This window comes from Canis lupus, chromosome 1 (genome assembly GCF_048164855.1).
Source record: "Canis lupus baileyi chromosome 1, mCanLup2.hap1, whole genome shotgun sequence".
Lineage (NCBI taxonomy): Eukaryota > Metazoa > Chordata > Mammalia > Carnivora > Canidae > Canis > Canis lupus.
In genome coordinates this window covers 50,643,749-50,669,605 of record NC_132838.1, presented here as the reverse complement: position 1 = coordinate 50,669,605, position 25,857 = coordinate 50,643,749, and the positions used below count along the sequence as shown (strand labels likewise).

The window sequence follows — 25,857 nt, the reverse complement described above, 5'->3', positions numbered from 1 at the left end:
TCTGCTGGAGACCCTTCCCCAGCTACCAGCATGATACGTTCTCGAGTACCGCCTCCTGGATGCCTTCCCAGGATGCCCCATCCTGCGGTACGAGCCCCGCCCCCATGTTCCCGGAATGTGCCCACCACTCCCTGCTCCCTTAGTGTTTCCTCCCGGATGTGCAAGCTCTAAGAAGACAGATATTTGTTTTTCTCATTCAGGGCCCAATTCCTGAGTGCCTGGAACAGGGCTGGCCGCCCACTGAGTGCTCCTCAAATGTTTGCTCAGCGACTGTCCTGCTGTAACTCTCCTAGCCCAAAGAAAAACTTCCAGTTTTTCTTCCCCTTGCTTCTAGGATTTAACACATGAGGTTGAACTCTGACCCTTAACTCTGGTCTTCTCCAGACCCTGTTGCTTCAGGCCTACCCAAGGACCTGGGTCCTCCTCTCCAGGGCCAACTGCTCAGAGTGAGTGCTCCCCACACAATCACCACGTGGCATCTGATGTGTTTTTCCTGCTGTACTTGGCACAGACCCATTTCTCCCATCCTCCCAAACTTCCCCTTCTCTTATTTCCCCATTTCCCTCCAACCCTCCAGACTCACCAGTTACTAGATTTTTCTTAATGTTGCTTTAAAAGTCAGTAAAAATTCAGCACTCGGTGTCCACAGTGTAACGTACCATGTCCCTACCTGTGGCATTTCTTCATCTCCTAGAAAAAGGGGTGTTTGAAGATGGTGAGCCCAATCATTCAGGAAAGATGTCAGGACTATCCTTTTTGTGACTGCGGTCTTGTTTCGGTCTGTTAAGCTGTGCTAGTCCTAAAGCGCTGAGCCCTGGAAGCACTCTTGAGTATTAGGACATGGAGCAGCATACAAATCATGAAATCTAGTAAGAGAAGGGGTGCCAGGGTCACCGTGCAAGATTGGGCAGAGGCTTAACATGATCAAAATGCTTCTGGGAAAGTGTGATTGGAATAAACCTTGAGAAGCATCACATTCAAGACTTGCCTTAATGCACCGAGGCAACAGGCTCACTGGCCACTGCGCCTGCCAAGAGAAGGCAGCTGGGAGCGCCTGTGGATGTTGAAGGAACCTGTTGGGAGGGGTAACCCTCTCTCTGTCTAAAGTTTCAATGCACGTGAAGCTTTGGATCTGAGGGATAGAGGGTGGCTTTCCTAGAATTCTCTCCTATTCACAATAGTTGAAGATAACTGAGGCATGGCGCAGCCTGATGCATTAGCTACCCCAGCGTTTTTGGCTTCCTCTGTGTCTTTGACTACTTGATGCACACACCGTGAACATGCGGAGGGAATTGTGCCATTAAGTGCACCCTGCAAAGCTTCTTTGGCCTTTTAAAGATGACTGGTTACTAAACAAGATGCTAATTCTTATGATCATGAAATCCCTGTAATTCTAGATGGCTCTAGAGCTAGCAATGACTGTGTATTCGTCGCAGGACACACCACACAGTGAATGTTTGCTTGCAAAGTCTTTATTCCAGTTTGCCTTCCAGTTTTGCTGTCCTCTCTGGGTAATTGCTTTTCCCCCTTTATTCGGGAAGACTGCCATTGGAAAGAGCTAGAATCTTACCCTGAGAATAGCAGCCAGCTTCTTTTCCTGAGTTAGTCTTCAACTTGATTTTGAGTTAAATGGGAAGTTTGCTTCAAATTCTGAATAATGTTTCCAGCCTGGTCAAAGTTAAGTTGTATTATATTCTTTTGGAGAAAAGAATCCTTCTTTTTGTGAAAGGATTCTTCTTCTTTTTCTTTTGGAGAAAAAGAATATATATAATTTTGGACATAGACAATACCGAGATCTCCAAGAGGCCCCGGTTATAGGACCCTTCTCAGTTATTTTTCTAAACAACTTGAGAACTTAAGCAAAGACATGGAGGATGTTGGCCAGAATATTCCCTCCGTCTCTGATGGAACCTGCCTTGCAAGCTATAACTTTGTAAAACCCAAATGGGCCTGCCGACCAAGCCCCAGAGCTGGGTAGGCAGGGCTGGCCCAGGGCAGCCTCCTAAGGTCAAACAAAGACAGCAGTTCTTGGAGAGTGTTGGAATGCTCACTCGAGGAGGGAGTGCAGGGCCAAGTTGAGAATTCCTATTTAAGCTTCCCGAACTCACCAGCCACATATTCCCATCTCTCCTGGGTCAGGTGGGGTAAGCAGTGTTGAGAGGGCAGGTATTTGTGTAGAGAAACCAGAAGTGAGGAGAGGTGCTCCCCTGAAAGGCAAGAGTATCAGATCACTTACTTTGGAAAGTGTTTCATTCATTCATTACCCAAATGTTGGCTGGGCTGCTACTTTGTAATAGGCACCAAGTGTGCTAACATAAAGATGAAAGACTGTTTCTTTCCTCAAACAACAATCTTGTAGAGAACTCACACACCCACATACACGTGCACACACACACACATACACACACACACAGGAGTGGTAACCAAGTTTGTTAGTGAAGCTGATCAAGGATGTGGGAACCACTCATGAAAGGTCTTTATGACATACTAAAGAGCTCTAACTTTATCTTTTGGGTTAGTGCTTTCCATTAGTAGTATAATGAGAACCACATATGCAGTCTTTAATTTTCTGGTAGCCATATTAAAAAAATTAAAAGAAACAGGTGAAATCCATTTTAATAATATAACTTATTACCACAATATGTTCAAATTATCCCTTTAAAATACTACCATCATAAAAAATTATTAATGAGATATTATACATTCTCTGTTCTAAGTCTTCAAGCCCCAGCATACATTTTATACCTACAGAATATCTTGCTTTGGTGTAGCTGGGTTTCAAAGCTCCCTGGACAGCACTAATATAGACACTGATTATTAACCCCATTTTACATATGGAGACATTGAGGCTTAGAAAAGTTTACTACCTCCAAGAGAATTGACCCATTTTCAGCATGGCTGCCTAGGTTACTTTGCCCACTCTTGTTCTGCAAAAAGCAAGATTAAAAACTAAAGCCTAAGCTAAAAATTAAAACCAACCTATAGGGACGCCTGGGTGGCTCAGCAGCTGAGCATCTGCCTTTGGCCCAGGGCATGATCCTGGGATCCAGGATTGAGTCTCACATCGGGCTCCCCACAGGGAGTCTACTTCTCCCTCTGCTTATGTCTCTGCCTCTTTCTCTCTCGCTGTGTCTCTCATGAATAAATAAATAAAAATCTTTTAAAACCAACCTATAAAAACTGAGTAAAGGGATCCCTGGGTGGCGCAGCGGTTTGGCGCCTGCCTTTGGCTCAGGGCGCGACCCTGGAGACCCGGGATCGAATCCCACGTCGGGCTCCCGGTGCATGGAGCCTGCTTCTCCCTCTGCCTGTGTCTCTGCCTCTCTCTCTCTCTCTCTGTGTGTGACTATCATAAATAAATAAAAATTAAAAAAAAAACTAAGTAAAAACTATTTTTAAAAATATTTTTCAAAGTATCAAAATGCCATAAAGGTAATAAGGACATACCAGGCAAAGTCTAAGGGAAGAAAGGAGCCAAAAGAGTTCTGATAATTTTGAAGAAGGCAAGAGAGGAGAGAAGAAGAAACACACATTGGAAATGTGGGACAAATAGAGTGCCTAAAATAGGATCATCACTAGGTCAGGACAGAGAGCAGTGCACCACCCCGTATGCTGTGCAGCTCTGGTCATAGTGGTGTCATAGGTTGTGGGCATTGAGGCAAATGCATCATTTCTGCCTCCAAGATTGAAGAAAAACAAATGACCTTCCCAAAGTCATTACCTAGGAGAAGTTAGAGTCAGTCATCTAACCCAGCCTGTGCTGATTCCAGAGTTTGAACTTACTTAGGGAACAGTAACCTCCTTGGAGCTTAATTGCGTCCACATGAGCTGAAACTCTCTTCTGCGATGACATCTTTACCCACTGAGATGACGCAGATGCCCTCTCAGCTCATGTCACCTATATCTGACAAAATCTCTGTTATTGATGTTTCAACTGTCAGTCGACAAAAGTCAAGTGGCTGCAATTTAACCTTGACTGTGCCCTTAGCCTAATGCCTCAATCAATGTCTCCAGGACTGTGACAAGTAGACAAATGTATATATACATCTTCAATCTTGTCTGGTTCTAGTTTCACCAGCCATCACAGCTGCTGAGGGTGGAAAACCTCTCCACTCGTATCTGAGATCTTTGCCTCTTCTTCTTCCTGCTGCTTGGCATCCTAACTTCAGTGGTCTGGGGGGTTGGCCTCCTAGATCAGGGACTTGCTTTTCTACACTTGAGTTTATATTGTGATGGTACAATGGTCTTAGTTTTGTTGAGTTCCTAAGTACCAGTTTTTTTGTTTTTTCTTTACTGTTCTACATATTTCTTACTCTTAATTTGCATTTAGCAGAGTGGTTAAGGGTGTGGGGTTTGGAGTGCGGTGGGCCTAGGTTGAATCTGGCTTTGTGATCCTGGGTATCTACTCAAGTCCTCTATGCTTTGGTGTTTTTGTGTGTAAAAAGGATATACTGTAACTGCCTCATGAAATAAGATGACATTTATAAACATTGCCCCTATACAGAGCCCATAATGAGCACGTTTTTATATCTGGAATCCAGCCATTAGCCTTGTTCATATATTCTTTAAGGATTCGGAAACCAATCTCGTGATCCTGGGGAGATTTGAACACCAAGAATAGTAGTGACTCCAACCGACTTCTATTCGTAGGAAATCTAGACTGGGAAGACTGTTTGCCTCTGAATATATTTGTCAAGAGCAAAGAACAAGCCTTGACTACGATTTTAGCCATAGATCATAGTCTATTGGATAAATAGATCAAATTATGGCCCAAGAGCCAATGCCATTGACTCTCCTAGTAATTGATTCCTTTCTGCTTGCCTTTACCCCAGAGATGGATATTTCAGGTCATGTTTGTATCATTCCTTTTTCTTTTGGACCTACTGAGGCCTGGCAGCTACCAATCTTCTGTTCTCGTTCCCACAATTGCAGAGTGAGATTTGAGGTGTTTGGAGGTAAGGATGGGATGGGATTATTTACTGGTCAGCATCATAAGGCCAAGATTTTGACAGCACCTTGGTTTTCTTTCTTCCTCGCAAAGCATCTCCTCAACTCTTTGACAGCACCTTGGTTTTCTTTCTTCCTCGCAAAGCATCTCCTCAACTCTTTGTTGATGGGCCATGGAGAATGGACAACAGCTGAAAGGCAGGAGACAACACGCCAAGGGTGGAAACATAGACAATAGTTTGTGTTTTCTGTAACACTTTTTTATGGAAGAAATATAAAAGAATCAACTCATCCTGTCATTTTTTAAATTAATAGACTTTATTTTTTAAGAGTGATTTTAGGTTTACAGGAAAACAGAAATTACAGTTAGTTCCTCTGTAACCCTCACTTGTACCATCTGCCACACACACACACACACACACACATACACATACACACTTTCTCCTACTACTAGCATCTTGCATTAGTGTGGTACATTTGGTCCAGTTGATGAACTGGGGCTGAGGTACTGATACTCACTGAAGTCCATAGTTTACATCAGGGTTCATTCTTTGGTCTTAATGAATGTATCACATCACGTATGTGCATGACAATATCATACACAACAGTTTCACTGCCTTAAAAGTCCCGTGTTCCATCTGTGCCCCTCCCTGCCATCTCAGTGCCCGGCACTACCCAGATACATGGGCCGCATCTCAGATCAGCCTAGCTAAGTGCCATCGGCTTGCTGAGGTCACTCTGGTTCTTGTAATTCCTGTCTTTTGCAGAATCTAAGATCCACAGATTGCGGGGTGCATCATGACTTGGAGATCTCTAAGAAAGAAACAGACAGGCTGCAGTTATACTGAGGTTCACCTTCCAGGGTAAGAGGCACTGCTTCCAGGCGTGCCTCTGGGATGAGGACAAATCTGCATCTCAGAGCCAATAAAACGATAAAATGTTACATGGAGCTCAGGCCTACACAAGTACAAAGGCTCCAGAGGCAGGCACCAAGGTTGCTATTTGGCCTCTTCTGAGGGGACCATGCATGAGTGGGTTGGGAAGGTCAGAGGTGAGGCTAGGGTGAAGGAGACAGTGAGCAGAAGGAAGTTGAGGGAGGGAGCTCTAGGCTGTGCCCACCTTCCCAGCCTTGGGCCTGGAAGGGCACAAACCAGAACCCCTGGGCAGGTTACTGGCATGTGAGCCTCAGTCTCTGCATCTGTGTGGATAATACTAATCCTGACGGGTGACCCTGGGGCTAGGTGCTGGGTTAGGGTATGTGGCCAGCCTAGCTCTCTGCCTGTGCACACAGTGTGCTCTCCCCTCCTCCCTCATTCCCAGATCCCCCCTTACCTCCTGCTCCATTCTTTGGTGTCCTTCCGCTAACCCTCCAACCCCCCCACACCACCACCCCCAGTCAGGCTGGGTTACCTCAGCTCCGTTCTCCTGAGTCCTGGATGCTGGAGGCCACCCCTACCCCACGTCCTCCTTGGGCTCAGCCAGCTGCAGCACTTAGCCTTGCCAACCAGAGCTGGTGGGGATTACCTAGGCCGCTCACAGATGGCAAAGCCTCTTAAGTCTTGGCCTTGGTGTTACCAGGGCTGTTGAGCAATTAGGGTTTAGTAACGGGTCGTTGTGCCCACTCTTTTTAAAATTTGATTCGATTGAGCTTAGGCAAACCCCAATGCAATGATTTCTCAGGGACCTTTGGAAGACTGGGTTGTAATTGAAGTATAGGTTTATTATTTAACAATTGCTAAGATTCTAAGAAACATGTGTTCTGTGTATTCATGAGGCCAGCGAGGTGAGAAAACTCTGCCCGCAACTGCCAGGAATCCCAGGTGGCAGCAGGACTCCTGCTCCTCTAGATCTGTGTCCTTGGAAAACCCTGTACTTTCCATCTTGTCCTCTGTAGACTGGGGGAGTCAAGCCCATCTCCCAGATGACTGTCAGGGTTCCAGGAGGTGGTGTTCAAGTGAGTCCATGGGACCATGGAGGCCAGGCAGCCCTGACAACTTCGAGTCCATCCACAGCTGTCTTCCTCCAGCCTCATCAGTGCTCGTTGCCATGGCTTCTGCGGCTTGATAAGGACACAGACTGAGCAAATAAAAATTCAGGTGGCCCAGTGAAATTTGAATTTCAGATAAACAACGAATAATTTTTTAATAAGAGTACGCCCCAGATACTCCATGGCTCATACTTTATTATAGGTCTATCTTCCCTTTACAACTGCATGAGACATACTTATGCTGAACAATAATTTGTAGTTTATCAGAAATTCAGTTTTGCTGGGCGCCTTGTGCCCCATCTGACAACCTTGACAGGAACAGAATATTACCTTGTTGAAAACACTAGTGAATAGGTTTCACTTGAAATGGCTGATGTTAGGACAGATTCCAAACTATCTGGTGGCCTCATTTATCAGTTGTGAGAGAAGAAATAACCAGTTTTACATGTTATTCTCGATAATTAAAAGTTGTTCCATTGAAGTTGATCCTGTATGAGAAAAGGCAAAGTTAAGTACCTCGTAGCCTCCTACACTGAGAGGAGTGACTCATGTGAAGAAAAGGTTTTTTTTCTTTTTTAGGTTTATTCATTTTTTTAGTAATCTCTACACCAAAGGTGGGGCTCGAGCTCACAACCCCAAGGTCAAGAGTCACATGCTCTTCCAACTGAGCCAGCCCCAAAGAAAAGGCGTTTTCAAAAACAATTCCAGAATGGTTTCTTCTTCACATGGCCCTATAAATTATTTTGGGAATTGTGAATATTTTAGCATTTTAATTTTTTTACCCTTTTCAAAACAACGATTTATGTATTTCTCCGTGGGTAATGAATCTGAGTTATGAAAATAAGCCTAATTATATTTCGATGAGGGGAAGGTGAGAGAAGAAGACAGCGAATAGATGAAAATTAAGAGCAGGTATTTATCTGAAGTAGATTCTAAAATTTGCTTTAAATGCTCTTAAAGTGATTAGTAATTTCATAAAGTTGCTTTAAAAAAAAAAAAAAAGTACTGAGCTACAGGACCCTACCATCCTTAATTGATTTTTGACATCATCTGGATCTTTGTGAATTTCCTCTTACCCAAAACTCACCATTACCCAGGCTGGTAGATGACAAATATTTGTCGATGTCCGTGCAAGCCCTGTTCTGTTCTGCCATGGGCAGCAAGCAACAAAACGAGCAAGGCTCAACCCTTCCACCAAGGGCACGCATGCTCTATGAGGGGAGAATGTCGACCAGAGAAGCCTTCGGAATGGGGGAAAGGAGAGAATCAAGCTGGCCATTACACTGCCATCTGCAGGGTGTTATGCCAATACTAGTTTTATTTAATGCTCACAGTAGTTTGTGAAGGATGTGATATTAATCCTTTTTTGCAGAGAAAACTGAAGGCCAGAGAGGCTATGTCATATGCTGATGTTATGAAGCTAGTGAGCGATGGAATGAGTTCTCAAATCAGGCCTGTCTGACTTCTACGAACTATCAGTACAGAGTCCCTAAATGGGAGGGATTTAGAAGAGAGACAAGCTATTTGTAATGAGGGGCTGGCGGGGGGAGCATCAAGAAAAACTTCCCAAGGAGATCTTGTTTGAGCTGAGAACTGGGAGACAGATTAGGTCTTGACATGCTATGGAAAGCAAGGGCTTTTGGGCTGAGAGAAGAGCTCGCGCAAGAGGCCAGACCGTGGGGTAGGTACGTAGTTCTAGGTAGTTCCAGGAACAATATGTATGCAGATCAACTTAGCTTTGGCTCGAGGTGAGTGGTAGGACAAAGTGGAAGAGTCAGGGTGGGCCACGCAGTGGGACTCGGCTAAGGAGTCTCACTGCCTCTGTGGATGGTGGGGACCCAACTAGGGTGTTGACAGGGTTAAGTGGGCATTGGGCACAGGCTGGATGAGAAGAGCATGTGACTCTGGAGGCAGACAGACCAAATGGAAGGTCATCGTGGAAAAGAGGATGGCTAGCAACAGACGCAGACAAGGTAGGCCTGCGATGGCAGTGGATGGCAGGGACTGTCTCAGGGTGAACAGATGACCCATGAGTGCTGTGAGTTAAAATTCCTGGCCAACTAAATGGCTGTTTGTAGGGGAGCTCTAGGGATAGCAGGACGAGGGATGGACGTCCCCCTTGGCTGGTTTTACTTGGAGGTCACCACATTCCACAATGCGATCCTCAGTTTTTTGCAGCTGTGACATTTGATTTATTATTATTTTAATCAGGCTCCAATGAACTAATATTAAGCAATCTTACGATACACTTACATATGAAAATAAGAATGCAGTTAGTAATCTATTTCTCAGTGGAGACAGTAACATGAAATGAATGCTCCATTTGCCGACCGATACGTTTTTGCCCTGAAAGCTGATGCCCAGATGACACTCAGGGGGCAGTTGGGTGCATCGCCAATCTCAGCAGAGGGACTGGGGTGCACATGCAACGCCAGAGGTGGATCGGCCCCGAGAGCCGGCCCCTGTGTGACCATCGTGCCTTCTGGTTGATTCACTCTTTCCACAGTTGCGTCCATTTCTTTGCATGAAGCTGAGTCTTGGCCAGGAGACCGCTTGTTCTCTTGAGGGTGACCTCTGCACATCTCTGCACTGTGCCCTGGCATTTGTTTTTACACCTTGACTTGGAGAGCACCATCTCGTGCCTCATCATTTCCAGGCTCCTTGGCAGAAACGCAAGGTGGAATGTGGGTTCTACCCACAGGGGGATCATGTATACCCACCTGGTGACGGGCCCTCTTATCTTCAAGGACCTGAGGCTTACTTACCAAGGGTATATAATGTCTTTATGCATTTGGGAAGGTCAACACCTCAGAATAGGACCATGGCCTTCATGCTTCTTGGCTTTAAGAAAACTTTCTTTCCTTAAAAAACTCAGCACTTGATTCTGACTCAGACCTTAAAAGCAGGTAGTAGAAGTAGAAGCTTCCAGGCACCCCTGGGAATTTAAATAGCACAGTTTAGTCATTGCTCAAGGAGGTAAGAGACCAGAAGCACACGAACCTGCCATCACAAGGCAGAAGGCAGAGAGACCTGTTCTCGAGTCAAGGGCGCCTCAGAATTTGGGGTCAGGGTGATTTGATCCGGTCTTAAGGGGCACTAGGATTTAGATCAGATAAATTGGGAGGTGTCAGTGTATGAAGGGTTGGAGGGAGGAGAGGGGAGGGGTCTATTGCCCCGAGAGTCTGCTGCCAGCCAGACCTTTTGCAAAGTGTTGATAAATCCCCATTTCACTTGGGTGTCACTGACCTCCCTGCTGTAAGCGCCTGGAAGATCTCTGCCCATCCCTCCCCGTAAGGCCCAGACCTGGCAGAGAAAGCACTTAGCAAGTGCTCATTCGATCAAGGTCAGAAACCTGGTCCACAGCCAATAACTATTACCGAGCAGTCACCTAGCTTTTATTTACCGCTCACAAAGCACGGACACGTGAGCTGCGTCACAGACTAGTGGTGCCAGTGTCCCCAGGTTATAGACATCAGGAGACTGCGACGGGGTGGGGGGTGGAGGGAGCTCCCCAGAGTCCCTCTGCTGAGAAGGGGTGAGGCTCGGGGGTTCCAGCCTCTGTGGCCTGACTCCCATGTGGCCCGGACCAGGCCTGGGAACTTGACATGGTGACAATGTGAACAGTGGAGCAGCAGCAGGTTTTGAGAGCTCGTTAGGACTCCATGGAAGGAGCGAAGAGAGAGCAGAGAGGGGGAGGCTTTCCCACTCTGAGAACTTCAGACCTTTAAATCACTTACCAGAATGGCATTGAAATGCAAAGTATTTTCAAATTATATTTTAATCTTCATCTGTCTCAGAAATTTAAAAAAAAATGGAAATCCATGTGTGGGCTTGGTCTACATTTTACACGTGGATATCTTCCTAAGATTTTTGTTTTTGTCTTTTTCTCCTCGTTGCCCCAAGACAAGTGGCGGTGAATGCTTGAGGCAGGACTAGGGTGTTTGGGGGAACGAACGCCCTTGACCCTGGACTCATTGCTTCCTGGACGTATTCTTCTGCGGAAGAGGGAACTTGCTTCCTTTAGGTTTGTCACTGCAGAACATAGAAGTAACTATGAGCAGAGGGAATTGTGGAAGGATTCCCCACATTCACGACCCCCAGCCTTAACTTTTTCATCTTGGTGGTGGCTGTTTTTCAGACGAATCCCAGACCCTGCGTGCCATGAAGTACCACTCCGTATGACCCCAAGGTGTGTTTTATAAAGACTGAGGACACCTTAAAAACATAACCACTATCCAAATTGATATTCTCTTAGGATCATGTTATACCATCCAGATTCAGATTTCTCCAACAGTTTCTGTTGCTTTGGGTTTTATTTTTAATATTTGGAGTGTTCAAGTCAGGATTTAAATCAGATCCTCCCACTTGTTATGTCTGTCATTTTGCTATTGGAACAGACCCCTCCCGCCTTCCCCTCCTCGCCCCACCTCATCCCCCGCGTCTTGCTCTGTCCTGTGGAAGGTCCCACATTCTGGCTGTGTGAGCGCTCCTCCCTCGCCGGTGAACTGGGAGTTAGATATGAATGCTCCATAGATCCCAGATTCAGTGTTGTCCAAGAGAACATCACACGGCAGTGCCGCTTGTCCCCACTGTGGGCAGTGTGCCTCCTGACAGTGGGGAGTAGGGTTTAGAGAACAAAATCTGGGTGCTAACGGGGTGTGCTAATCCCGAGCTATTGCTGCTTCCAGAGCTGGTGAAGTTCAATTTCTCATCTCACCAAGCACGGGAAGGGGTCAGAACCTAGCCCGGTGACCGAGTGGGAAAGTGTGTTAAGGAGAATCACTGGCAGGGTGTGAGAAGAGGTGAGGCAGGGAGTGGGGACAGTGATCCGAGGGCGTACGGTGCCAGGGAAGCAGGAGGCTGGAAGGCCCGGGTGGGATGTAGCCCCGTTACTACCGCACCAGGCCCAGCCAGGACTGCAGGCTCCCTCACCCGCGCCCCCGCCACCTGCCCTTGCTCCTTGACCCAGTTTCCCAGCTCGCTCACCAGGACGTCCACCCCAGCAGCTCAGGGCAGAAACCTGAGGATACCTCTCTCACCTTCTCTTCTCCTGCACCCCATCCAGCCGACCTCAGACCCTGACTGCTCCACCTGCTGGAATCCAACTTGCCCTCCGCATTCCCACTGCCCTCCGCCCTCTCCCCGGTAATCATGCAGCCCAGGTGCCAGGTCTCCACCCTGATCCTCTGACCCCAACCACCAGTATTCCCCCCCACGGCAACCAGGCACCTCTTAAGTCCAGGCACCGGAAACATCCCCGTGTACAAAACCAGCCCCTAGTCTGGCAGAGGTTATGTTCCATAGCAGGTCACATTCAATTAGATCACGGCAATTAGATCGTGCTACACGGTTGTGACAGCCAGAGAGGCTTCCTCGGAGCCTTCCCGAAACATCCTGCCCTCTCTTCCCCTCCTGCCACCCCCACACCACTGACAGCATCTTCCAAGTGTTTCTGTGCCCGCGGGTTAGTGTCTCTGCTGCTGGAACGGGTTTGCTCACCTCCATAGCCAGGCACCTCCCGCTCTGCTGGGCACCCGGTCGGCTCAGGAGCTGGTGACTGGATAAGGTCTTTCACGTAACCGGGACTGGAAAATCAGATGGCACAGGTGCCACGGCTCTGGGGCCTCTGAGCTGCTTACCTGGAAGGGAGTTTTGAGAAGTCAGATGTCAGGGCACCAGAGTGGTGTGGTTGGGTTTGGGTTCTAGACTCTTTCTTTTGCTCCTCTTCCCGCTGAAGGTTTTGATTGACAGTGGGAAGCATTGGGCTTCTCCGCAGCTTTAATACCCATCACTCAAGATTGTCATATTTCTTGACGTTTTGCCTCTCTGAAAGATGGACCCAATAATTGGAAGCCGAGTGCTGACTCCACTTGATAGGAAGCTGATGATCCGCCCCTTACATTATTCGCTTCATTGTTCATACTGTCAGGTCCCGGAGCATTAATACTGCCCGTTCTCAGTCCGCCTGTAGTTCGAGATCCGTTGCCCAGTTCCCCTCTCCGTCACTTGGGAGGATGTGGGTGTGGCGGGGAAGGAAGCTGCGGCACCCCATCTGCCCCTCGCCCCATTCCGGCACATGTTTTCATGACCCCTCATTGCACCTGCTCAAGGCTTCAGGAGAAAGTTACTATGTAGTGACATTACCTTTTTAGGATTTGAGCTTCAAGAACATATTAGGTCAAGTCCATTCCCTCCATACCCTGCCAGGGGCAAAGCCTGCCTAGAAACAGGCACTGAATGGGGGCCAGGAGGGGGACAGTGATGGGGGGGTGTATCGTCGAGAGCAAGTGGCTTCACACGATGCCAACTCCTAGCAGTTGGGTTACCATCAGAGCCGGGCTGCAGGGCTTCTCAAACTGTCCCTCCTCCTCCCTTACTCCACGGAGCCTTCCGAGATGCTATTTTCCTAACCTGCCCCACGGAACGGTAGCAGCACAGGTGTACTGTGTGTCAGTTGAGGGGCGTCTTGCCTCCGCCTCATCTGATGGTCCGGGCTCGTAAGTGGGAAAAGCTGGAATGCCTCCCGGGTGAGGACTGAAGTGTAGCGAGTGCACTAGGGGTCCCCGTCCCGTGTCGCCGCGCTGCAAGCTGCATGTGGCCCGAAGGCATGAGCACCCGCCGGAAATGGTGCAGACAAATAAAATGAGTGGAGTACCCTTAGCATCAGGAAATTAGGAAGACCCAGGTCTTGGCCTTGGATCTGAAGCTTCACGGAAGTACGGGCCTGTGCTGAGCCTGGTGGGAAGATGGGAAGACAGAGAACATGCCAAGCAGGAGGAAGCGGCTGCATTAGGGGCAGCTGCAGGGGGTGGCGTGGGGAGCGGGTGGCTGAGCAGGAGAGCCTGGGGGTGGGCCAGCGGGGACCGGTACGTGGATCTGCTCTCAGATCAGAAATCCCTGCATCTGCATCAGGCCCCATGACACGCAAGGTGCATTCGGTTATTTAACTCTGTTCCCTTGTGCAGCGTGTCCGGGATCACTCCCCGGGTCCTGGCCACCGTGTGTGCTGCTCGGCACCTGCAGTGGACGTGCTGGGCCTGCAGCTGAGACCAGACCTTCTTGTTGCCTCAGCTCCCAAATCTGTTGGGTTTCATATTTTTCTTCCAGTTTTTGCCTCCCAGAGAGAGTAGGGTGGGGTGGAGTGGGGGGGCTGCGATGAATGCCCTCCAGTGAGGGATGCAGGACAGGTGCAGAGGAGCTTGTCGCCGGTCCCCTCCCAGGCCCCAGCGCCATGCAGCCAAGGGGAGAGTTGTGTCCCCCCACCTTTGGTTCAGGACGGGGACAATAGCACATCATGCATAACAAACTTTAGAGCTTTGTTTTTGCATTTGGGGGGCTTTTGAGGATGAGAGGTTTAATTTGTAACCTACTTATTATTAGAAGTTAAAATGATAACTATTATAAACACATAATTATATATACTCAGTTGACAGTTTACACATCATTAGAGATGTAATTATATCACTTTTGAAATGAGATAAAGTTAATTATAAAACTACTGTTTTCCTTTGTTGCATCTCCCCTGAACATCCAGATGTGGGAGGTGCTGTATTGTTGGCACATTCGGAACAGGAACTCTGGTCCACAGTCTGAACCCCAGAGTCTTTCCCGCAGAGACATTGCCTGCCCTGTTTTATCAGCCTCCTCCTCCACCAGGATGGGCGGCAGAGAGGAGAGAAAACCACAGTCCTGTCCACCTGTGGGTGAGCACAAAGTCCGGTGTGGTCCTCGTTGCTGTAGGGTCACTGGTCGTGGTGACACGCAGAAGACAAGCTCTGTGCCAGGCACCTGTTAAATGCTTTGAAGACTAAGGGTATTTCATTTTACCACAAGCTTCCTGCGTCTCACAGATAAGGAACTGACCACTGTGTGTCTGAGGCCAAGAGGTGATCCTTCCACTGTGACCTTATCTGCCCCCCTTCCAGAATGTTCTCTCTCACCTCCCACCCAGCCCATAGCATCACGGCCTGTAGTGTGTGCAGCCTGGGAGAGGTGTCCTGGGCACCAGGGTCTGCAGCTCTGGGTCCCACACCCTGAGTGCTCACTTCCCAGCTCCGGGAGTGTGGCCACCTGCCTACCCCATGGTTTCCAAGCCCTGATCTGCAAAATAGGGACAGCGACAGCAGCTCTCCGGGATGCTGCGAGCTAACAGCAAATGTCGGTCCTCACCATCCCCTCCTCTTCCTCGTCCTTTATGAACAGGAGCATAGGTGCTCCCCTCCCTCCTCACCTCTCCTTTCATCCATCTACTTCTCCTTGCCCATCTGTGATCAAGCGGGGCAGCACAACGGCAGATACAACAAAAACAAAGCTGTGCTCCAGATCACATGTCCCTTTGGTCACTACCCGGCTTTGGTCCTTCCCCGGGTCCCTGAAATCAAAACCACAGATGGGGATTTCACAGGGCGAGCCACTCCTTGCGCCACATGCCCCTCCTTCTCCAAGTGGGGTTCGCAAAACAGGCCCCAGCAGCCGGCAGGACGGGGTGTGCCCCACAGCCCCAAGTTCAGGGGGTGCTGAGTTGCTGGAAGAGGCCGTGGCATCTCCAGCCCCCACCCCTCCCTCAGGGAGTCACCAGCAGTAAAAACGAAGACTGCAAAATTGGGCAAACTGAAAATTTTTTATTTTGATTTTTATTAAGGTTTTATTTATTTATTTGAGAGAGAGAGAGAGAGAGAGGAGAGAGAGAGAGAGAGAGGAGAGAGAGAGAGAGAGAGAGAGAGAGCAGGAACAGTGGGGAGGAACAGAGGGAGAAGCAGCCTCCCCTCGGAGCTGGGGCTCCATCCCAGGGCCCTGGGGTCATGACTTGAGCCCAAGGCAGACGCTTCACCCATGAACTTACCCAGGTGCCCCTGAAGATTTGTAAATAGGACAAGAGTTTCAAAATTGCTGTGTCCTATTGTAGAAACCTTGGTTGTGAATCTTGTGTGTTAAGAGTTTCTGGCAGCCTCCAGGGCCCTGCTGGCTCACGCCGGGACCAGGTGAGGGGCGTCCCCTCCTGCCAGGGATGAATGTGCTGCAGGCTGAAGCTGCAGGGGTGGGGGCACCGGCATGTGATGAGCTAGGCATCAGCTTGTGACAGGGATGAGGGGTGGTGGGGAGTGAAGGGTCAGGGAGAGGAGGGAGGGGTGGGGAGGGAGGCTGGGACAGAACCAGAGGGTTTCGGTGATTAGGTGGGGAGGCCCGGGGGACCAGAGGAAAGCTGCTCCTCTGCCTACCTTTTGAAACCGGCCTTCGCGGTCTGAGGGGCCTGCCTTTCCGCTGGGTCCCATGCATTTTCTCCATCTTTGGACAAATACTGATCTTTCCGTTTAGATTTATTCTGAATTCAAAGTAAAGTGGCTTGAGGATTGGGGCTGCGGGGCTGGGTGGCCAACAGACAGCCCTGTCTGCGTTTGTGGTAATATGCGAATGTTCTCGAGGACCAGACAGACATGAGCCTGTAGTAAGGACAGAACCTGGGTGGGGTGTGAGGCCTGAATGTGAGTCTGCACCCACTGACTTTTGCAGGTGTCACCCCCACCCAGCCAGCAAGGTGAGGAAGCCGAGGGGGCGCTCAGGGCCCAGGGGAGGGGGTCAGAGCTCATGGAGGAGCCACCGCAGAGCCACCAGCAGCCCCAGGAGTGCAGAGCCTGCTGTCACCACTGCAGAGGCCGGAGGAAAGCATGTTGAGTCCCTAACCAGAGGCAGTGCCCCTGGATAGAAGGCTTTCTGGGACAGAATGGAGAGGACTCTTGGTTGGGGGAGAGGCAGTAAAGAAGAGGGAAGGACCCCCCACCCCACACACACACCCAGGCCCCTTCTTAGGTCAGGGAACAAAGCTTTTTCATTGCCACCAAGGAACCAGCAAAATGTGCCCAACAAGCAAGTCTCAGGAAGAGCTAGGAGAGAGGTGGCTCCAGGGGTCTGAGGACACCAGGTGGGGATGGCGCGTGGCCCATGCGTGACCCCCCTGCAGCCATCATCCATCCCAGGTGGACCCGTTTACCACCCACTTTCCCCAGGGAGCAGGAACCGGCTGATCAAGGAGAACCGTGAGGAGTCACCCGGATGCTCTAGTTAGGGAGGTGCTCTGCGAGGACATCACTGAGGGACATAGTGGCTTCTCCACGCGCTAGGGTTTTCTGCTGTCCTCTGCCTTTTCTGTCTCATGGCCATTCATTGCCCCTGGATGATGCGACCTCAGCGATCTCCTTGGCTCACCAGTCATGGGGCCAGACCCGGGCCCGACCCGGGCCCCTGGAGCCAGGAAGTCTCCAGAAGATCCGTTTGTATGTGTTCTTTACCTGGTGGCCCCTGACCACCGTGCAGGAGTCCAATCCCGGCCACTTTCCCAAGTGGCCTTCCTGGGCAGGGCCTCAGCTGTGGGAAATGGCACTAGAGTTTCCATGGAGGGAGGGGGTCAGAGCCCTCCCAGGACCTGCTGCCGCCCCGGGCAGACGTGAGAGCAGGCCAGGCGGGCTGTTGAGGGAGCCGCTGGCTGACCTCACGGACCCCTCTGCACGAGGATCAAGGGGCCCTGCCTGCCCTGAGCCCTATAAAGCCCTGATGTTCCATGGGTGTTGCTGCAGAGTGCGTCTCGCTTGAGTGACAGATGTCCCCCCTACATGGGAGCAGCTCCGTGCGGCAGGTGCCCTTCAGCTAGAAAGATGGGGCTGCCCGGCTGTTGGCAGAACTGTGGAGGGAAAGGCTGAGCCAGGCCCTTGCCCATCGCGTTGGGAAGTACCCATAGCCACAGGGTAAATGAAACCTTAATTCATTCATGAGGGTAGCTGTAAGTTGCGTGTAGTTATTCATGTGAGCACATCCAGCTAACACAGCCAGGAAGTCATTCAACTAAAGACAAAAGCTCTCTTTCCAAGTGTCTTCCATGCTGAATATTGGGACAAGGGTGTGGGAGACACAAAGATGAGGGGACACGGGTGCTGCCTGGAGGATGCCACAGGTATTGAAGGAATTAGTCCATGCTTCATGGGAACACATGTTGAAGGATGTGGATGGCTCCCGGCCTGCGAGGAGCTGCAGCGTCAGTTCCAGGTGGCGGGACACAGACCTTCTCCCATGTTGTTGATTCAAGTGTAGATTGGCAGGATCTTCTTGGAGGGCAATTTGGAAACATCCATACAATTTTTAAATATGCATACTCTTCAACCCATAATTCTATTTTTGTGTATATCTACGCAGGAGAAATACTTTCACTAATATTTGTGTCTGAAATGTGCATTATTCAAGGCTGTTATTGCCGTATTTGTGACAGTAAAAGTGCGAGGGGAAATGCTAATCAATGGCAGAATGGCTAAATAAATAGTGATATATGCGTAGCCTGACCTTGCGTGCAGCCATTGTGTTACCGTTTATGAAATTGTCATTCTGGCTATTTTTGACCTTAAAAAAGCAACAATTCCACATATTGAACAGAAATCCCATATTTGTATTTCTTTATCTTTAAGATGGGGATAATAATCGTATGTTCCAGTGTCAGAGTTAATGGGAGGATTTCACACGATACCACATGCAGAGCCCTTGGAATGGTCCCCAGCACATGGCCGGAGCCCAACAAATATTTGCTAATGTCACTCTGAATATGTGTCCATATGGAAAGATCTAAAATATACCACTTGGAGAAAACAACTGTGTGTATTTTTACAAAGGTCAATAGTGTGTGAACCATTTGTGGGCAGGAAACACATGAGTGTGTGTGCACGCACATGTCTGTGTAAATGCCTAGGAACAGGACTAGAAGGCTTCCTTCCAAATTTTTCTAATGGCTAACCCTGCAGAAAGGAGCAGGTTGGGGGCGGGGAGGAGGACGTGCCTCATCAGGGTTCCAGCAGGGGCAGAGCTTCTGGGAGCTACGCATTTACCTGTGTGTAGGGACAGGTGGCCGGGACCGGTCCTTGTTCAACCATGGGGCTGGTCAGGTTGTCTCTGCAGCTGGGGGTGTGGTCTCTGCAGCTCATGTTGGAGCGTGAAGGTCCAGGGCAGGCAGTCAGGAAGGCATGATGGAGGTTAAGATGGGGCGATCAAGAGGTTGGAACCCCCAAGCACCATCTGAAGCCCTTTACCAGGACAGACTGAGTCCCATGTCAGTTCTTACTGCGTCTGGTATTGATGGTGTGAGGGCCCTGCATGAGCCAGCAGACACACACACCTGGCCCAGGAGTCCGAGAAGCTGAAGGAAGGAAGGGGATGTGGAGGAGGAGCAGTTACAGGCTCAGCTCAGCTCAGTTGCTGCTTGGTGCGAGGAGGTGGATCAGCAGATCAGCTGCGATGGTGTGTGTGTGTGTGTGTGTGTGTGTGTGTGTGTGTGTGTGTGTGGCGCTTTCCTTCCACCTGCCAAACCCTCCTAGGATTGTCCCTTGTGGCCCCCTGTAACTGGAAACGAACAAACCGAAGAGGAGTCTGGGAAATGTAGTCCAGCCTAGCCTAATTGACACATCACAAAGCCATCCAGGGGAATTTCACCCTTTCCTCTACATACTGCTGCACTTTAAAATTCTTTTACAATATGACTCTATAAATGTATTTATTGTGAATAAAAAAGAAATCGAAAGCCTTTGGTATTAAAAAAAAAAAAAGGAGAGAATCTTCTTCATCCCAGGGAAATCTAGTGTTTGGTTATATGGCTAATCGCGTCCTGGAACCTATTTGTCTGCTGTTACCTGCCTGGCCTCGGCCACCATCCCCTCCTCGACCGCCAGGCTACTGCACCCACCTCCTGACTGCTTCTGCCCGAGTCTCAGTCTGTTCCCACTTCAGCCAGAGTGAGCTTTTCAAAATGCAAATTAGATGCTGCTGTGTGCCTATTTAAAAATGCTCTAGTGGCTTCTCATTGCCTTCATTATGAAGCCATAAATCATCGCTTCCCCACTCTGGTCCAGAAGTCTCTGTAACACTCTCCCCCTGCCTCTCTGGGTCTGGCTCTGTCTGGCTCTCCCCCTCCACCCCCCACCCCTTCCTTCTTGCGGTTCGTGGTGTAGAGCGTTGCGTGCTATAAAATCATCACGCATATCACGGTGATAAAAGGCTGGTCGCTTACTGATTACCTACTACGTGCCACATTACGCTAGGTGCCTTGACCATGTCATTATGATTCCATACCCACAGATAAGGACAGGGAGACTCAGGGGACATTGAGAAATGAGTGAATGGTGTGTGGCACCAGCAGGATCCAGAGTGTCTGAGCCCCGTATGTGTGAGCACGACACTCAGCAAGCATCCGTCCTGTGCACGAGTCTTTCCTGCCTGTCACTGCGCCCTGTGAATGGAGAACCGTCTTCCCCCTGGGCGGGCGAATCCGGGAGGGTAAGCACCTGAGCCACACCTCCAGGACCTCCAGGCCTGGCAAGGTGCTTGCACACAGTAGGTCACTGGTGCTCTTGAAGGCATACGTGTGCCGGCGCCGCGCCGGGTTCTGGATTAAGGCCAGAGTTAGAAGAACCAAACAATGCGGCGCTTGCTCCCAGGGCCCGTGCTCTGTAACAGGGGAGCCGAGCTCACGCGGTATCACAGGCTGCTCCAAGTGCCACCTGGGGAAAGTGTGCACCAGCCCCGCCTGGCCTCGGGCGGGGGCGGGCGGGGAGTGGGGCCCAGAGAGGCCTCCAGGGAGTGTTTGCAGAGGGCCGGTGGGACGTGAGTCACCGAAACGGGCAGCCTTATCTGGTTGGCCTCCGTGTAGTTCTGCTTTTGGGGCTTATCTGGGCTCTGCGGCTAGAAATGGAATAATAGATGGGTCCTGCCCATCCTGCCTCTTGGAAGAAATCCATGCCGAGAAGAAATCAGTGCAGCAGTGTAAGCATCCTTGCACCCAGTGGCATCAAACTGTCCCTGTGTCCTGGCTGGCAGCGCTGCCTGCCCGGCCCGCCCCCAAACACCTTCCTTCCCTGACCTGCCACCTTCTGTCCCACTGATGTCACTGCCCGAGGGACAACCGGCTGGGGCTTTGGTGTTTTCTTCGAGGAATAGGCATTCTTCATTGTCAAGTAGGGGGAGGGGGTTGGTTTTAATGAAAACGCTGGGTCCCGAGGAGCTGATTTGTTGGGACCTGCCTGCGGGCTCGCCAGAGTGCCCGCGGTGCCTCGTATGCTCCGATCCTCCCAGGAGCAGTGAAGCGGCCCATGCTAAAGATCAGGACCCCGAGGCGCCAGGAGGGTCACTTGTCCAAAGTCCCACAGTGCTCACTGCTTAGGAGCTAGCCTGTAATGCCTTCTAGAGAGTTCTAGCGCACCTGTTAGAAAGCATCCATCTCTGACCTCAATGAGAAAGATTTCCAAGGGCAGACACTCAAGCCTTTAAAAACAGGTTTCCAAAAAAAAAAAAAAAACAGGTTTCCCTGGAGTCAACACTGCACCTGCTCCTCTGTGTGTGTATGTGTGTGCGCATATGTGCATGTGTGTGCATGTGTGTGTGCATGCGTGCATAGGGGGAGGGTGATGAGTGAGTCCTCTGCTAAATGTGTACCCCACTAACCGGTGATAAACAGGGCTACCTTGGCAGAGGCCTCGCACATCCACCCACCTGCCGAACACCTTCAGCTTTCAAAATTCTCTTTAAAGCTGCTACATAGATACAGTTTTTACACCAATATGCAACTCTCTCTCTCTCTCTGTCTCTCTTTTTTTTTTTTAATGGACAATTTCTACCATATAGATAGGCTTTTCCCGAAGCAACCACGTTGGGAATCGGTCACCTTAATTAAAGCCATCACTGAAAAATCAAGTCAAATGGGTCATTATTGCCTGAGAAAAAAGGACTTCTATTTTTCACAAGCTCCTTCAAAGAATATTTTAAGTTTCACTTAGGCCCGCAGTATAATGGCTCTGATGTAACCTCGCTTCCTCACACCATGGGTCTTCATTATTTCGGTTGCACACAAGCATCGTGAATGGGAGAGAGGAATTAGGTATTTAGTGCTCTTTGATGGAGTTAATAAGTATCCCGATTAGTCATTTCCCAGGATCTTAAGAATTCTGTGCATCACCTCATGCCGCCTTTCCTTTCAGAGCGCTGTAAACACCAGCGCAGGCATTCTTGATGGATTCAGGCTTTCTGATTTACCTCTCCCCAAGGCACTTAATCAAGGAATGCAAGTCATTTTGCCTTCTCAAAGCTTCCTCTCCTTCCCTGAAAGCTGTTGCAGGGTCTTTCTCGTTTTTCTTCCGCTTCTAAACCATTTTGAGGACAGTGCTCTGGGCCGAAATGATCCAGAACTTGACCCCTAGAAATTGCTTTCTGTCCCAGCTGGGAGGGTAGAGCCTTGTGCCAGCCCGGCCCAGCAGAACCAAGCCTTGGTCACCGAGGATGCGTGAAATAAATGTCTGTCTGTTGTTGTGGTTTGTTCCAGAGCTGGTGATGTTGCTGGAGTGGTGGTCGGGCACGGAGTGCGTCATCCACACAGACCCCCAGGCCTACCCCAAGTATGGAAAGGAAAATGCCATTGTGGTTCTGAACCACAAGTTTGAGATTGACTTTCTCTGTGGTTGGAGCCTGGCCGAACGCTTTGGGGTGTTAGGGGTAAGTTGGATTCACCTTGACCCCCTCCCACATTTCCCCTGCTCGACACTATGACTTGCCTTTTTGCTCTCCATCGTTTAGGATGACAGAGGCATTCACAGTTTCCGCGTGATGAAATGTTCTTAACCAATTGCTTTTCATTCCTGCTTGCGACCAAGATGAACATCTTCTAATGTGCAATAATAGTATCTATTCAACAATTATGTGCTAGATATTTTATAGACAGTTTGTTTACTCCTTACAGAGTCATTAATGAATAGACGATGTATATCCTCCCTTTAAAAAAAAAACTAAGTTATAGAGGGTTTAAATAATCTGCTCAAGGTCACACAGCTATGAAGTAGATTTGGATTTGGACTCCTATGGTCCAAGGCCACTTCATGCCCTTCATCTCTATGCTCTACTGCTCCCCTGGCCTACGGGCACCATTCACCCCCACATTTTCATCTTTGTGGGCTCAAGAATGTTGAATCCTCAAGCCAGAGAGTGTCACTGTCAGAATTCAGAATAAATAGGAAATTCTTTATCCTCCAACTAGTTTGACTTCTTGCACACCTTTGGGACTGGGCTTTCTTGGTTGACTTTTGTCACCTTGAAAACATCGAGGTGTGTATTGGTCACGCCTGTACCAGATAACCGAATTAAAGTCTTCTTGGTGCTGAGCTGTCCCAGCAGGATTTACAACAGGTGCTGGGCCAGGATGGGAAAGGGCTAGAACAGCTGGTGCCAGAGCTGGGGGATCCTGTGTTGCACCTGGGAGCAACCCCCGCAGCCAGCCGGGGTATCTGCTCCCATCACGTTATTTTTGGTGGACCAGGTAGACCAAATCGCAGCGTTCAGTGTGTAGGAGATTGAAATCAGGGGGGTAGCTGGGATGTGGGAGTCCCCGGGTCTGACGCTGCGGGGAGGCGCCATGCATCCAGTCCCAGATGCGCCTGTGGGGTCTCAGAGTGGCCAGCAGCGCTGGGAGCCCCCTTGACTTTGCCCATTTGGGAAGACCCTTGGCGAAGGAGGACTATCTAGCGTGGGACACATTTTGCATCTGCTTTTATACATTTATGCACTTTTAAATTCGAGGCAAAAGGAGAGACAAGGAAATGTGCTTCTCGGGGACAAATGATGCTCATCGTTATGCAGTTAAACTTTCAAAAGGCAAGTAAGATCTTTAGCCGTTTTTCAAGGGATAGAAACACTGCGTTTCGTCACTGTTGCTACCTTGAGACTTCTGGAAAACTGGATTGCGTGTGAATCACTGAAAGGATTTCTAGGAAAGCAACCGGCCCTCCTGCCAACAGCTCTCCTCTTTGCTTTCCTGTGTATTCTTCTAGCTCCAATGTGATGTCCGTGCGCGCATGTGCGTTCAATGTATTTTCGGGAACAAGACCGAACGTTCTAGCATCTGCCTTTCTCTATTTTAGAGACGCTGGGCAGAGATCTCAAGTATAATTTTGTGGTTTTATTTCCTGCGAGAGGAGACTACCCCCCTAAAATATCACAGTCGGAACCCTGTTGTGGATATGGATGATTGTGACAGGTCCTGATTCTGTCTTGGGCACCCTGGTGTCTTTGCACCCCGATTGCTGGGACATCCGTCCTCCTGCCTTAGAGCTAGACTTCCCAGGGTGCCGATGTCCCCCCAACCCGGGTTCTCCAAATGTGTTTGGGGGGACAGTCAGGGTTTTCCCGGCTTCCCATGTGGCTTTGGGAGGCGTTCAGGCTCAAATGTGAGCGCACAGACAGCCGGGGGCGGGAGGCCCTGGGCCGAGCAAGTGTGTCGGCCTCGCAGGCACCGTGCCGTCCTCGCTCTACCCTTGGTAGCTTGACGGCCACCAGCCCTTTCTGGGGGCCGTTCACTGTATTTATGCTATTCCTGATTCTTAGCACACTGTGATTATTTACACTTCCAGAGCCTCGTTTTGGCTAAGTCATTGGTTCCAGGAGACTCATTAGTAAGTCTGATTTCAGAGCTCTGCTCTTTACCCCGAGGTGTTGGGAGGAAAAGCTGTGGGGAGCCCGACTCACCGGGGCCACAGGTTTTCTGGATTCTTGCTGAACTGCTTCCTGGAGCCCTGGGGTCCCCAGCAGGACCGGAGGGAGGGTCTACACAGGGACAGGAGGTGACCACCTTCCCGTTTCTTCCAAGCACCCAGCACCAGCCCGAGCCATGGCTGCACATTTGAAGGATGCCTCGTGCTGGCCAAGTAGTGGCTCCCAGGAGAGGGTGAGGGGGGTGGCAGTTGGTGACCTCTGTCAGGGTCGGGGGTTGGGCCAACTCAGGGGGAAGCTGCCAGACTCTCGTCCCAGGGGAATGCCTTGTCCTTGCTGCTTGCTGCTCGAGCCACTGAGGTCCAGGGAGAGGCCAGGAGGCCAGTTGAGCTGCCTGGCCCCTTTCAAGGTGGCACGCTTGTTCCCGCTACTCTTGAGAGGATACAGAGCAGCCTCGTGTTATAGGAACTGCTCAGCAGTACCTGTGGTCTTAAATCACCTTCCAAAAAAAAAGCACCTGATTGATCTCTTTTTAAAAATAACGCATGACTTTGAGATCTTTCTGGAGCCTGGGGAGCTTGCCTCTCAGAGAGGAAGGGCCAAGGAGAAGATTCCTGACGGGCAGTTCTCACCGGCACAGGTAACAGCCCAAGAGGAAATGAGTTTAAATAGAAGCAAGTGAGATTTGCCCAAATTCCTGAGAATGGGGTAATTAAATGTGGAATTGTTTTTGGGGGGAAAGTGATGAGATTTTCTGAAAAAGGAGAAAAAAGTCTTTAGACTTTTTACAGGCGCCCAAGGCCCCACACGGTCATTCTGGGGGCTGGTTCCCCTTGGACTTGGCATTTCATGGCGTGGGCCAGGGCGCAAAGGCTCTGGTTGCGACCTCCGAGGAGTACACCCACCCTCTCCTCCCTGGGGGTGAGCATGGCCTGTGGACAGTTAAGAGTATGTGTCTGTAACGTGCCCCACAAACTTCGGTGTGCAATGCAGAGGGTCAGGGCTTCTAAAGCTTCCGGTACCTGTTTACCTCTTTCTGTCCCAGTAAGATACCTACATGCCACTTCACAGTGACCTCAGCAGGTTGCCCAAGATCGTGTTTGTTGGGTCTTCTAGCAGCACCAGGGCCCCTGATAAGTACCCTGCACACAGGAGCCGCTGTGTTTACCTGCTGAGAGGTGTGGCCTGGAAGTTGGCCTCCATCCCAACTGTGGTATTTCTCTTCAGATTGTTAAAGAGGCCAGATATGTTCTATGGCAGTGTGACAAGCCCCAAAACATAGCCGCTTCACACAACAAACACGTGTTACCTTAGTTTGGGTGGCTGGAATCCAGGCTAACTGAGGTCCTGGCAAGGGTCTTTCATGAGGTCGCCGTCAAGCCACCAGCCAGGGTGGTGGTCTCATCAGAAGGCTCGCTGCGCGG

At 49.9% G+C, this 25,857-nt stretch overlaps 1 protein-coding gene and 1 long non-coding RNA gene across 6 annotated transcripts in view; one reads left to right on the top strand and one right to left on the bottom strand.

The window, feature by feature from the left end:
• AGPAT4 (1-acylglycerol-3-phosphate O-acyltransferase 4) overlaps positions 1-25,857 on the top strand; it is a 128,316-nt gene that overhangs the window by 74,381 nt on the left and 28,078 nt on the right. For all 5 annotated transcript variants that reach the window (XM_072830014.1, XM_072830004.1, XM_072830029.1 and 2 more), the window contains one exon: positions 22,278-22,447. In XM_072830014.1, coding sequence (XP_072686115.1) covers positions 22,278-22,447 — 170 coding nt within the window. The remainder of the gene's footprint in view (positions 1-22,277; positions 22,448-25,857) is intronic.
• LOC140635407 (uncharacterized) lies at positions 15,536-25,034 on the bottom strand. The gene is made up of 2 exons (XR_012032737.1): positions 18,799-25,034; positions 15,536-18,030 (listed from the first exon to the last, which is right to left on the bottom strand). It is a non-coding gene; the product is annotated as an uncharacterized lncRNA (long non-coding RNA).